Source organism: Peromyscus leucopus, chromosome 22 (assembly GCF_004664715.2).
Source record: "Peromyscus leucopus breed LL Stock chromosome 22, UCI_PerLeu_2.1, whole genome shotgun sequence".
In the NCBI taxonomy this organism is placed as follows: domain Eukaryota; kingdom Metazoa; phylum Chordata; class Mammalia; order Rodentia; family Cricetidae; genus Peromyscus; species Peromyscus leucopus.
In genome coordinates this window covers 32,899,925-32,913,504 of record NC_051081.1, presented here as the reverse complement: position 1 = coordinate 32,913,504, position 13,580 = coordinate 32,899,925, and the positions used below count along the sequence as shown (strand labels likewise).

Sequence of the window (13,580 nt, the reverse complement as noted above, 5' to 3'; positions counted from 1 at the left end):
CCGAAAGTGGGACAAGGCTGTAAACTCTCAAAGGCCACCCCCTGGTGATGTACTTCCTCTAGCAAGTCTCTACACCATAAAAGTTGCATAACCACTAGGGTTATGCAACTTCAGCTCATACAAATAGCAACAGTATTATACAGCCCAGCACCATTTCTGGTGATCTCCCTCCAGACATCCCCCACTCTTGCCCCCTCGTGCGTCCATCCCTTTCTCCTTCTCTCCATCTTTCTCCCTCTTCATCTCACCCCTTCTCAGTCTACCAAGACGCAAAACCCATGACAATCTCCTGCAGCCATGGATAGGAGGGGGGGCTAGGAAACTGAGTCAAAAGGAATTCTTGCTTCTTCTCATACATTCTGTTACAATGAAAACTAGCTAACACACTCTCCATTAACCTTTGGGCAGAGTTTTGGTTTTTTTTTTTTTTTTTTTCACCATTGTTTTGTACCATTTTTTTTTTTTATATTGCACCACTAGGAAAGGGCATAAGGTTTACCAGGAGTTTATAACCCATGCCTTCCCACGAAGAGACTCTCAGAAGGCAAAGATGTCAACCCCTCAGGAAGGGCCAGTTCTGACAGGGGCCAAGGCATTCTGCACCAGGAACCATTGCTTGTGAGGCAAGTATGCTGGCTTACTCAAGCAAGGCAGTCTCTGAGGCTCCCCCTCCAGCTCCAGCTGCTAGATTGGCACCACAATCACACTAGAATGAATCACAAATCACAGCCCATTGATAGGATTGCTCAATGGTCAAGACCTAAGACTCAAGGTCATTATGGTTCAAGAGGTGGGGGGCACATTGCTGCGAACAAACCCCAACAACCAATATGGCCTTTCATGGTAAGTTCTAGAACAGTCAAGAGTATAAGGCTGTACATCTACTCACAGAGACCTTAGCTTGATGAGCAGTCTTGCTGAAACGAAAGGTGACTGAAAGGGACAAGGATGGAAATGATGTAGAGATGCTGCCCTTGGCCTCTAAGTGTGTTCTTGAGCCCACTGCTCATTCATTTTCACAATTATCTACGTCTACCCATCAAAGATGAACTGAGCAGATATCTGGTAGATGTAGGAATGTTCTAGTTGATGCCATCTGGCAATGATGCCATCTAGCTGATGCCAACAAGCATTGCACTGTGCCATCCATGTGGAATAAAACAATTAATGCCGCCTCTAAGGCAACTCAGTGGAATACTGTCTTAGTTAGTTTCCTATTGCTGTGAAGAGACACCATGACCGTGGCAACTCTTTATAAAGGAAAACATTAAATTGGGATTGGCTTACAGTTGGAAATTTAGTCCATTATCATCATGGCGGGAAACACGGTGGTGTTCAGGCAGTTGTGGTGCTGGAGAAGAGATGACATTTGGATTCTACATTTGGATCCTCAGGCAGCGGGAAGAAAGAGTGAGCCATGGGCCTGCATTGAGCTTCTGAAACCTCAAAGTCCACCCCTCATGACATACTTCCTCTAACAAGGCCATACCTCCTGATAGTGACATTCCCTATGGGCATATGCGGGCCATTTTTATTCAAACCACCACAAATACCCATTGACTTGGATTGGAAAGCTATCATGTGTTAATTTTATGAAAGGAATGTAGTGCCTGGGCTCAAATCTGAATGCTATCTAAACACACAGAGGAAAGGAAACCACCAGTAATTGAGTCATCTAAAAGTAACATTTACTGTGAGGCTGGTCTATTCCCTTTGTGAACAAGTCTAGTTTTTTCTTTTCTTTTACAAAACAATTTCTCTTATATATAGTATTGAACCTTTCCTGTTTTAATTTCTTTAACCTAATAATGGGCTGCAAATAATTCCCTGTATTACTAAATATATTTCTTTGTTGTTGTTGTTGTTGGTGGTGGTGTATACTTGTGTGTGTGTGTATGTGTGTGTGTGTGTGTGTGTGTGTGTGTGTGTGAGAGAGAGAGAGAGAGAGAGAGAGAGAGAGAGAGAGAGAGAGAGAGAGAGAGAGAGAGAGCCTTTAGAGGCCAGAGGCATCAGGAGCTGAGTCACAAGTGGTTTTGGCCTGATGTGGATGCTGGGAACTGGACTTGGGTTCTCTGTAAGAGCAGTATCTGCTCTTACTGCTGAGCCATATCTCAACTCCCATTAAGTATATTTCTATAGCATAAATGTAACAACATAGTAGTTTAGACATGTTATATCTTATTTAATTAAGTGCTTACTTTGGGGTCCTTAAAATAGTTCTACTTTTTCACCCTCATAAGTAGTTTCTAGATGAGCCAATAGAAAATATTTGTTATAATCCTGTACCTTAGGTCTCAGATTTACATAAAGGAAAAATGCCTCATAGCTTGGGAGAATCATTATGTTAATAGCACTCAGCCTAAAAGTTATTCCCACTCTACCCCAACCCATCTCTTTGAAGAAAAAAAAAGATGCAGATGCTAAGAAAAAAGATTAAAAGCCTTGAAACTTAAACAAGCCCTGGAAATCTAGACCTGTCTGGAGGCATTCTTGGGGAAGGCAGCCCTGGTCAGTACCAGTAGGTGATGGGAAGCAAGTAAGCAGTGTAAAACCTGAACTGAAAAGCTCCTTTCAAACCAAGGAAGGCAGAGGTGTGAGTAACCATGGCACCAGCGTGAGATGACTGAGGGGACCAGGAAGTCTGTTTCCACTAGAACAGAAGAGTGGGCTCAGTGTGGCCACAATTATATTTATTTTTCATTTTAAAAAGAAACGAATTAAAGTTTGCCAATAGTATTATACAGCTATGTGTATATAAATGATAAATGTATGCATAAGCACAGGCTCAAAACTATTTTATATCACGAAGGACCATGAAATACAGCAAAGCCTAGAGACACTGCCATAAAGTTGAACCAACAGCAAACTGAGACAGCATCCCAGGACGGTAGCTTGAGGGAGCTGGAACTTGCGAATTCTTGCATAGATGCCCCAGTACCAGTCTGAAATAAGTGAAAAGAAAGAACATTTTTTTTTCTGTTTAGATTCCTGCTCTGCAAATCACCCATTATCTTGACTGCATTATTCCAGGTGGCTTATCACTCTTGACTCCTCCAACTGTTTCAACAGCCTTCTAAAACCAGAGGTCTTTGATAAAGGTTGCTCATAGAGAGAAAGCGAAACATGCAATTATTGACTCTCATTAAGCAAGTGAACTCAGGGGCAACCACTGGGCCCTGTAGGTTGTAACTGCTACACTTGTAGTCTGCCCTAGGACATGCCACCATGAGGGCAGGAATGAGGGCAGAGCTCTTGGGAGAAAGCACAGTGATCTGCCAGCTCTGGGCTCTTCTCATCTCCATCTTGCAGCCAGCCTGTCCTTGTCCACTGAAGACAGGCCCTGCTTGTGCGTACACGTGGAACTTGCCATCCAGAAAGAGTGAACGTGAACACATGTAGGATGTGGTAACTGAGGGGTTAATTGAGGAGATGCCAGTCAATCAGCAAATGGAGGCTGAAGACGGAAGTGATGAGCCTCACTGTGTGAAGGAGACCAGGCAGATTTCATCACTCTTGGCATTGATCCATAACCAAAGCATCAAGAGTCAGGACATGCAGCTCAGAGCAGTTCAGCTACCTAGCAGTGACTGGACTCTGGGGAGTGGCGTGGGGCTGCATCAGAGATAGGGTTTCACTAGGTAGCTCAGGCCAGCCAGGAATCCTCCTATCTCAGTGTCCCAATTATCTGAGAGTACAAATATTTACCACCATGGCCTTCTGGGTTTCTTTGAGAACTTTTAAGCCCTTGGGAGTAAGAGCAAGGATTAGCAATTCTGATACTAACTGGTGTCTTCTGAATGTACCTCACTGGACTCCCTAAAGGTTTGAGAGCTCAGCCCATGGGTATAGAGAGAAAGAAATGGTGTCTACACCCCAACCTAAATAGGAGAGGAAAACCCATATGTGCCAACTTAGATAGGAGAGAAAAATCTCAAGCTCTAAAACCTATGAAGGAGAAGGCATTTAGAAATGGTGGGGGTTTTTTGTTTTGTTTTGTTTTTGTACATTTAATTAAGAATCCTGAGATGAAATCATTTGGGATTTAAGGCAGGTCCTATAAGGCAGGTCCTAAATCCATGGACATTTCTCCTTACCGGAGACAAACAGAAGATGAACATGGGCAGAGACTGCCACGGAACACCTATATATAAGCTAAAGAATGTCCATAGCTCTCAGCAACCACCAGGAGCCAGAGCAGAGACATGGGATGGTATCTCCTTCGAAGACTCCAGAAGGGACCAACCCTGTCGGTGCCTTGATGTCCAACTCTTGGCTTCCGTACTGAGGAGAGGATCCATGTCTGGACTGGTTCTGTAAAGTACCCAGGTTTTTTTTTTTAACAAATCTGTTAGAGCAGTCATGGGACGTGAACAGCTAAACACTGTGGACTGAAAGGCTGAGCGGCTCCCGCTCGGGTGTTACAGAACCCTGGTCGTGTTCAGAAGCATCTGAAGCTGTTCCAGGCCCCAAGACCATGTGTTTCAACCATTTGAAAACTAAGTCGCCTTTATGAAAAACACAAGAATTTCAGTACCAGCTTCCCATCTGGGCTTCTGCCAAAAGTAAAACAAAGGGAAAACTTGAGACTCAGAATTCCAGAGAAGACCTGTGCTTAAGTTCATCCTTCATCTGTATGCGAGGAGGCATGGGGCAAAGCGGGGGGCACTTAGGAATGGCTGATAAGGTGTCTTTCATTTTTAAGCTGGAGTTCATAACAGGGACCAAAATGGAGCCTTGCTGGGAGAAGAAAAATGTGCTCCTTGAATGCGTTCTGCAACACTGGGAGCAGTCTGCACTGAAACATGCCCCAGGCATTTGAAAAGTCACAGAACACCCCAACCTGATGATTCCTCAAGAGTTTATTAATTTATAAATATTGTGTCCTATCAAAATGATCCCTTTTATTATCTGGCTGGTCTAAATTGTATGTCTCATATCATTCTCCGTTATAGGGACCATAAATTAAAATCATTCAAAATTCATAATCTCAGAGTTCATTACCTTATGATTGTTATTACTTTTCTGCCTTTCACTGGCCCATCTTCATCCCTGATAAGAAATATCGCAACATAATCTAAATACCATCCAACTAATAAATGTTCAGTTAAAAAAGGATCAAACCATAAAGGGCACCCCATTACTCCTCCTCGTCAACTCTCTGCAAGCATGCTCCCCACAACAGCTGGAAAATAGACTCTGGAGAGCAGAGCATCAGGACTGCACTGTGGATCCAGACAGGAAAAGTTATTTTCTCTCCCTGTACCTTAGAGAGCAAAAGATGCCATTGCACAAGCCCACCCCATTAGGAAAAGCTCCACTTCAAGGAATAAGGAAGAATATAGCAAACTGCCTTGAAAAGTCGAGAGACATCCATAGTTGGAAAATCTGAGCAGAAGTCCCCACAGCATGTGGTGGGGTGATTCCCCCCTTTTCTATGACTGGTCAATGTTGTTTTAGTTGCTAATCTTGGTCGTCAACGTGACTACATCTGTAATGAGCTAAAACTCAAGAGGCTAGGCACTCCTGGGAGGGATTTTCTTGACTATTTGAGGTGGGAGACCCATCCCAAATCTGGACCACACCTCCTGGTTGCAGTCCAAATAAAAGGACATAGGAGAAGAAACCTTATTTTTTTGGGGGGGCGGGGGAGGTCTGCTTGCCTTCATTTTTGCTGGTAGGTTCATCTATCCTGTTGCTGGGGCATTCCTTAGCCGGTATTAGAACCTACTTCTAAGGAATTCCAAGATAGATTAGAGACCAGTAGCTCTCTAGGAATCTCCCTAGACTCTAGCACCAGATTGGGGCTGCTGAGGCATCTGGTCTTGTGGGATGAACAAATGCCAATTCTCAGCTTTTCTGCTGTGAGACAGCCATTGCTAGACTACCAAAACCATGGCCTGTAATCTACTCTAATAAAGCCCCTTTCTATACTCTATCTTTATTTCATTCCATCAGTTCTGTTCCTTTCGAGAAGCTTGATTAAAACAGACTCCTTCATTTGGAAGAGAAAATAAGGGTACATTTTTGACAGCAGGAACATCCGCATCACCGAAGGGGCTGAGAAAGCAGAGAGGGACACGCACAATGGCTTTTGTTGTGGTTGCTTATATCACGGTCTTTATGGGTGTTGCATACCATCACATCATATGAGTGACAGCTATTTAGAGAGACTGAAACTGACAAATGTGTACTTAAAAATGGGTATTCCCATCCTGGCTGAGTCATCTAATGCAAGAAGCTTTGCATTCGCTGCATGCACTGGCCCTTGGGATCAAGCTTCATAAAAACATAAAGGCATGCACTATGTGTCACTCTACAGAGATTTCTCTCCCTCCTCTCCTTTCCTTATTTGGTTTCTCATAGTTTTCTGTGTGACTTGCACAGGCTAGAGATCACAAGGAGGAAGACAGAGAAGGAGAAGCAGGCCAGAGGTCAGCAGTGCACAATTTATTGCCACTGTTTAAAGCACGTAAAAGGTCCCAACTTCCAGATGTACATCATCTGACATCACAAAGTCTATGGGATTCACGCAGAGCCTAGCTGTTGTGTTCTCCAAACTACTATGTTGTGGTTGCCCAGTCAATCCTTAAAATAAAGCTATTTTATAGATATAGATATAGATATAGATATAGATATAGATATAGATATAGATATAGATAGTGGCTATATATATATAAATACACACACAGTGATTAAAAATACAGGTTTTAAGAAGTTGGTGTCTTTGTTAGGGTTTCATTTGCTATATTAAACCTCAACAATCAAAAGTAATTTGGATAGGAAAAGGTTTTTTTCACCTTATACTTTCATATCGCAGTCCACCATTTAAGGAAGTCAAGGCAAGAACTCAAGGTAGGAACTGATGTGAAGGCCACAGAGGAACACTGCTTACTGGCTTGCTCCTCAAGGCTTGCCCAGCCTGCTTTCTTCTAGCACCCAGGACCACCAGTCCAGGGGTGGCACAGCACACAGGGAGCTAGGCACTCCAACATCAACCACCGATTAAGAAAATGCTCCACAGGTTTGCCCACAGGCCAATCTGGTGGGGGCATTTTATCCATTTAGATTCCTCCTTTCCAAGAGACTCTAGTCTGTGTCAAGATGATGTAAAACTAGCCAGCCAAGTTGGATATTAGAATCCAGAGATAAGCAGAGAAGTGGCTATGAATCACTGGAGTAAACCTGAAAAGGTAGCCTATGTCAACAGCACACAAGCGAAGTTATGATTCATCCAAGAAATGTACTCAAAATATTTGAGGAATTCGACCGAGGGGCAGGGGCAGCTCGGTTGGTAAAGTGGTTGGTGCACAATCATGAGAACCTCACAATCATGAGATCGCCAGAACCCACATAAAAGCCGGGTGCAGTAACACACCCCTAATCCTAGCACTGGTGAAGCAGAGCCAGGAAGGTCCCTGGGGCTTGCTGACTTCAGGATAATGAGAGATTATTATCTCTCTGTGGAAAGGCTGGAGAGATGACTGCTCAGTGGGCAAGAGGACTTGCCACTCAGTCTTTCCGATACCAGAGTTCAGTTCCCAAGACCCACATCAAGCAACTCACAACCACCTGTAACTCCAGCTCCAGGGGATCTGACACCCTCTCTGGCTTTTGTGGACACTAACACACATGTACACACATGTACACACATGTACACACACACACACACACACACACACACACACACACGCCACAAATAAACATTGAAAAAAAAAAACTAAGGTGGGAAACAAATGAAGAAAGACACTTGATGTCATCCTCTGCCCTCTCACACACAGGTTCACATACACACACACAAATTTAAAAGAATCCTATAGAAATTTAAACTGTAGTGAAATACGATCTCATCTGCTAGGTGGACAAGAATGACTAATTCTGACAATACTAATAATTAGTGAGGACAAAAGACAAGTGTTCCAAGAGAGCTGCAAAAAATGCTTACAGTAGTATTATTGGTAATTGCAAAAACCAATTTTTTGCACTGGAGATAACCCAAACAGTCAATGACAGCAAAGAGAAAAGGAACTGTTCCCTTCATTCAATGAATCCAAGAGAGCACTAAAACAATAGACCAAAGCTACCTGTATCAGAACAAGTTACAAAAGGATAGAATGACTCCCTTTAGATTAAAAGGTGGCAGATGAAATAAATCCCTTGTGTGTGGGCCACACACTTAGGTAGTAAGGCCATAAAGACAGAGAAGTGAATGATTAACATATATAGAAGAACAGTTATGTCCAAGGGTAGGCAGCTGTCTGTGGACTCAGCGAGGGCAGACAACATTGAGACTCTTCGGCTGGTGGGGAGAACTTGAGTGTTGCTTAGATTATCATCTGTAATTTGTATATCCATGCTGTAGCTATGTTTTTTGTACGTGCCAGATTCATAATGTAAAATATTCAGAGTGCTAGGCCTTGGCTCAGCTCGCTTGACTTGGCATCTTCAAGAAGTATTTTCTATAATATCTTTATAAACCCCCATGCATTGCCCAGTTAAGAGTGATTTACCTATGCCTGTTCTCACACAGACCAGACACGGATATCCAGGAGAGGGACAAATCAATCTCAAGCTATCTCCAGAGGGTCAAAGAAAGCTCAGAAGAACGTATAGAAAGGGATTGTGCCTAGTAGGTCTGTAGTGGTGACAGCGTTTGAGGATGGTGTAGAGAACAAATCCAAGAGCACTAATTACTGTGATATCACCTCCTCTTTCAAATGAGCCCTGTCCCCGATAGACTCTGCAGATGTACGAGCCCATGATAACCATGCTCAAGAACTTGGGTGCAATACAAGCTCTGGTCAGAGCTTTTGCTACAGACACAGAAACATGTCATGGTGGAGAGAGCCATTGCTTGGCATTCATCATGGTAGACATGTAGACCTACACATGAAAGTGTAGATACTTCCCTTCCCTTCGCAGAGTCTTGGCTTTCCCCTCACTAACTTTGAATCCAGCAGGACAGTGAAGGATGGCAAGTCCTAGTTATGTCCAGTAAATCCATTCCCATCTCAGTTTTCACTTCTATTCCTAGCTTGGATAGAGAGACCAGAAGGCTGGAGTGGGGCTTAATATTTTCACATCACCCTGTAAAAACTCTCCAACTATGTAATCAGTACCACGATTCAGGTGTCTACTCTTCAGGTCCTGAAAATTGGGCAGGCGATACTCATGAACAGCTCGGGACTGCTGAGAGCACCATGCAGAACAAGCATATAGCCTGAATATTCATGAATGGCTCCGAAACACACATTTAACCCAGTTGTACGGCACCTTCCCCATTGAGATTGGCAGATTCAGCAAATAAAAATGCAGAACACACTTCACGTTTTCCATACGGTTGGAATAGGTTTTGGTCTGAGTATGTTCCGAGAGCATCACCTCAGACATACTAAAAAAGTACTTGTTCTTCTTTAGAAATTCAAATCAACTGAGTAGCTCGTGTTTTCGTTAGCAGCCCCATTCCAGGTGGACAAACAGATCAACATGTTCTTCAGCGTCTTACCCTGGGAAATCTATGTTGAAGAGTTCTGGAATTCTACTCTATGACTTGGTAAGAGTAAAAGGCTGGATTCATCTTACAATTAGACTCACGTGTTCCCTTATACACAGGTCAAGGAGCCATGGAGAAGCACAGATACTCAAAGTCTATTTCCAAGGAGCCAAAGGCAGAGCAGGGTTGGGAAAGCCCCTTCATTTCAAAGGAAATAGGCAGGTGAGCCTTGTCCTGACCCCCCCCCCACGCCAGACACTCTCCCCTTACCTCTGGGTGTCTCCTTCGAGCGGTCTGCCTCTGGCCCATCCAACAAGTCCATCTGCGAGGCCTCCTCAGAGGGCACACGACGCCAGGACCAACTCTGGTTCCCATGGTTGTGGAGGGGAGGAGAATATTCCAGCTCACAGGGGAAGTCAAAGCTGCATTCCAGACCTGTAACGACAAGGAAGGTCAGAGAATGAGCTGGTTCCCAAACATGGGCCCTGCCCTCCAGGAGGCTAGCGTGCCCCCCTCCCCCTTCCGCTTCTTCACCTCATCCACAGCCTCTGCCTGTCCGGGAGAGGTAAGGTGCAATTCCTTCAGTGACCAATGCTCCAGGTTGTCGAAAGGAAAGAAAAGATGTCCTCCCCCAGATTCATAGGACAGTGAGAGGCTGTGCTTGCTATGGCTAGAAGTCTTCACTCTGGGTGAGCACAGCTCATCTGAGCAAGTTAGGTCTGAATTTGAGTCTGCTTCTGGTATTTACCAGCTCTCTGGCTTTCCATCACTTCCTCCCTGTTCACTGGAAGTGATGCTATAAGCCTTAAGAAGTGTGTGCAGGAGAAGACCTAGGCAGGCCCTGCCCTGCCTGACTGAGGAGTCCCAGGTCAAAGCAAACCCATGTGATTCCCAGCCCTGCTTTGCCTCTCTCCCTCTGTAGCCACTTACAGGGGCAACACTCTAAGTGGGTCCTGGCTTACTCTCTCCTAAAGGAGCACAAGAGACAGCCACTGTGTACACAGACATAGGGAAAGGCAGTGGGAAGAAGCCTTGCCCTGGGACAAGTGTGTTTCACATCGGCTTGTGTGCGGGAGAAGACATCATTCCATTAGGCACTGTATACCTGCCTCCCATTCGGGGCACACGGGCCTCTCGGCATCTCTTTCCTCTCCTTATTCACTGTCTAGCATCTAACATGGTTGGAGCGCTTTCCATGGGACAGGCTCTCAGAGCAGGCTGATGGATTCACAGAGATGTCTTCTCATGTGCACACTTTCTTTATCAGCAAAACAACAGGTTACAGAGTAGATGATTCTAGAAATGACTAGCCAGTGAAACTGCCACTCCACCTTTGTTACTGATTTGCTGGTGACCTTCTATAAGTCATCTATCCTCTCTGGGCCTCGTGTTCTTCAAACAGAAGAGCATGGCCAGATGTTTGCCAAAGTTCTTTCTCAATTTAACTTCTGTAAGATTCCAAAGTCCTTGCTCTTGGAGGGGTTACTGCCAATTTGATGAATCAATCTGTGGTCCTGCTAATGGGTGCTAACTCCCAATTAACACCCGGGCTTTTAAACAGCTGTTGCTGGGGCCACTGTTTCCATATTCCAAGAAAAGCCTGGTAGTGGGGATTTCAGACTGGAGCAGAGAAGCAGGGTTGACGCTGGCACCAGCAGCCAGTCAACGGAGGATCCTGTAATCATATCCGCGGGCAGCTGGCCCTTCCTGGGAGTGGGACTGAAGTGATTCCCACTGACACAGCCAAACTACCTAAGCTAGAGGGGGAAATACTCTCAATTACGCTTCTATTAAGTGTCATACTGCTGCTGGGCAATAGAGATTTGTTCTATGTTTCCCAGTGGCTCTCCAGGAGCTGTATCCTCTGGTCCTTAGGTTAATGCCACTCACCCTTTCATGGCGCAGACAATTTATAATGGGGAGACAGTGCCTTGTTTGTGTTGACATGTCACTTGATGCCTTGGTATCTGATCAGCACTGAAGGTGGTCTGCCTGCCTCTGAGGAATGCAACGCTGCTGCTACTCTGTGTGTGTGTGTGTGTGTGTGTGTGTGTGTGTGTGTGTGTGTGTGTGTAGGAATTGCTAGTTTTATTAATCTCTCTTTCTCTCTCTCTCTCTCTCTCTCTCTCTCTCTCTCTCTCTCTCTCTCTCTCTCTCTCTCTCCAGAGTCTCAGATATCCCATTTGACTTCTAACTGGTCTATGTAACTGAGGATGATGAGGAATCCCTGATCCTCCGTCTCCACTTCCTGAGATAAACAATCCTCATTTATGCAGTGCTGGTGAGCCAAGCCAGGACTGTGTGCATTCCAGGCAAGCACTAAGCAACTGAGTCTCATCCTCAGTCCCCTCATCTTCAGCTCTGGCTTGCCAGACACCTTGCTTTGGTATCAGAATACCAGGAGGAAATTGGTACAGTACCTTGCAATACTAAAATGGCCCTCAAAACGAATGGCCTGGCCATTACACATGGCTTCGGTAGAGAGGGCCCCAAACTGCCATTCACATTAGTAAAGGTGAAAAGATGATTTAAAAATGAGAGAGCAGCCACCCACCCCACAGTGACAATTACTGGTGCGGTCCCCAAAGCTTCAACTTGCACGGCTGTCATCTATCACATCTCTTCTCCAAGATGTCCCAGTTCTGTTTGAGACGGAGGTGTGCTGGGCCAAATCAGACACTGCCTGGGAAACGTGCCTGTGTACATACTAGGCAAAGAGGCCTCGCACGGCGCACCATCAATTCTGGGATGTCTGGCCTCTGGGGAGTGTGATAAGCCACTGTGTTTGGGTCAAATGCTGCCTGGTAAAGCAGTCTATGCAAATGGCCCATCATCAAATGAGTTTGTTTTGAAATTCTCGCTTGGAGGCAGGCCTTCCTTTAGCTCTCACAGCTGTACTTCCTGGCTTTAAATAGGAATGGAGTTAATATTGCTGCTCATTTTGAGTGAAACTGAATTGGATTTTTCTACATTCTGATTTAATTTCTTATAAAACATCGAGAGACAGGTTGTTTTTTTTTTTTTCCTCCCACCTAAACCACCTTTAATATCTTTAGGCAATAATATCTGGGATCATTTTCTCTTATGACACCAGGAAAGACTCCTCTTCCTTGGGTCTTTTCAAAGGTTCTAGTTATAGGGCACTTCCTTTGTCCTCTTCTGACTCAGGGCCTATGAGGCAGGAGCTATATACTCTCCTTCACAGAAACCATTCAGAAGGATCAAATGAGTCATCAAAGTGCTTGGTCTTCCAAAGGCCGGGGCAGGTCCACACCCAAGGGAAGAGATTGGAAATCTTATCCAGTGCAGCCATGAGGTTATCTGCTGGGGACCATTTTAAGTACGTTTTTCCATCACCATAGTTAATCTACAGAGCAACACTGAGAAGTTGGGCGGTTTGGGGGGTGTTCTTCTCTGTAGATGAGGAAACCGGAGCTCAGAAAGGTTACTCTTACCAAGACGATAGGCCCTGCCCACCTCCAGGGAGAGCCAGGAGGAGACCCAAGGCTGGAGCACACTGTAAATCCAGGGTTTTCTGCTCACTCCACCATAGCTCCAGAATCAAAATCCAGGGCCAAAGAACAAATTAAGTCATGTTTGAGTGTGGTGGCTAACTTCAATTGTTGGCTTATCAGAATAAACAACACTCGGGGCATTGATGAGGCACATCTCTGGGTGTGTCTATGAGGGTGATCCCAGAAGGGAATATTGAAAGAGAAGACACCCGGGAGAAGGCAGCACCATGCACTGGGGTCCTTGGCTGAACAGAAAAGAGAAAGTCGGTAAAGCAGCAGCATTCATCTCTCTCTGCTTCCTGAACAGAGCACAATGTGACAGTCTATGGTAATATTTTATTTGTGCTGAAATGTGATTTTATTTGTATGTTAATAAATAAAGTTGCCTAGGGGTCAGAGCTGAGAGCAAGCTATTTAGCAGAAGTCTGGCAGTGGTAGCACACGCTCTTAATCTTAATCACCTGACAGGCAGATCTCTGTATGTTCAAGGATAAAGCCAGCCTGGAGACACACGCCTTTAATCTCATTATCAACCATAGAGACCTGGATGTCTGTATTGACAGGCAGTGACGAGG

At 44.8% G+C, this 13,580-nt stretch overlaps 1 protein-coding gene across 1 annotated transcript in view; it reads right to left on the bottom strand.

Moving 5' to 3' along the window:
- The window catches only part of LOC119086452 (ALK tyrosine kinase receptor-like), a 400,966-nt gene that overhangs the window by 360,897 nt on the left and 26,489 nt on the right, over positions 1-13,580 (bottom strand). The window contains exon 3 of the mRNA XM_037198009.1: positions 9,761-9,925. Coding sequence (XP_037053904.1) covers positions 9,761-9,925 — 165 coding nt within the window. The remainder of the gene's footprint in view (positions 1-9,760; positions 9,926-13,580) is intronic.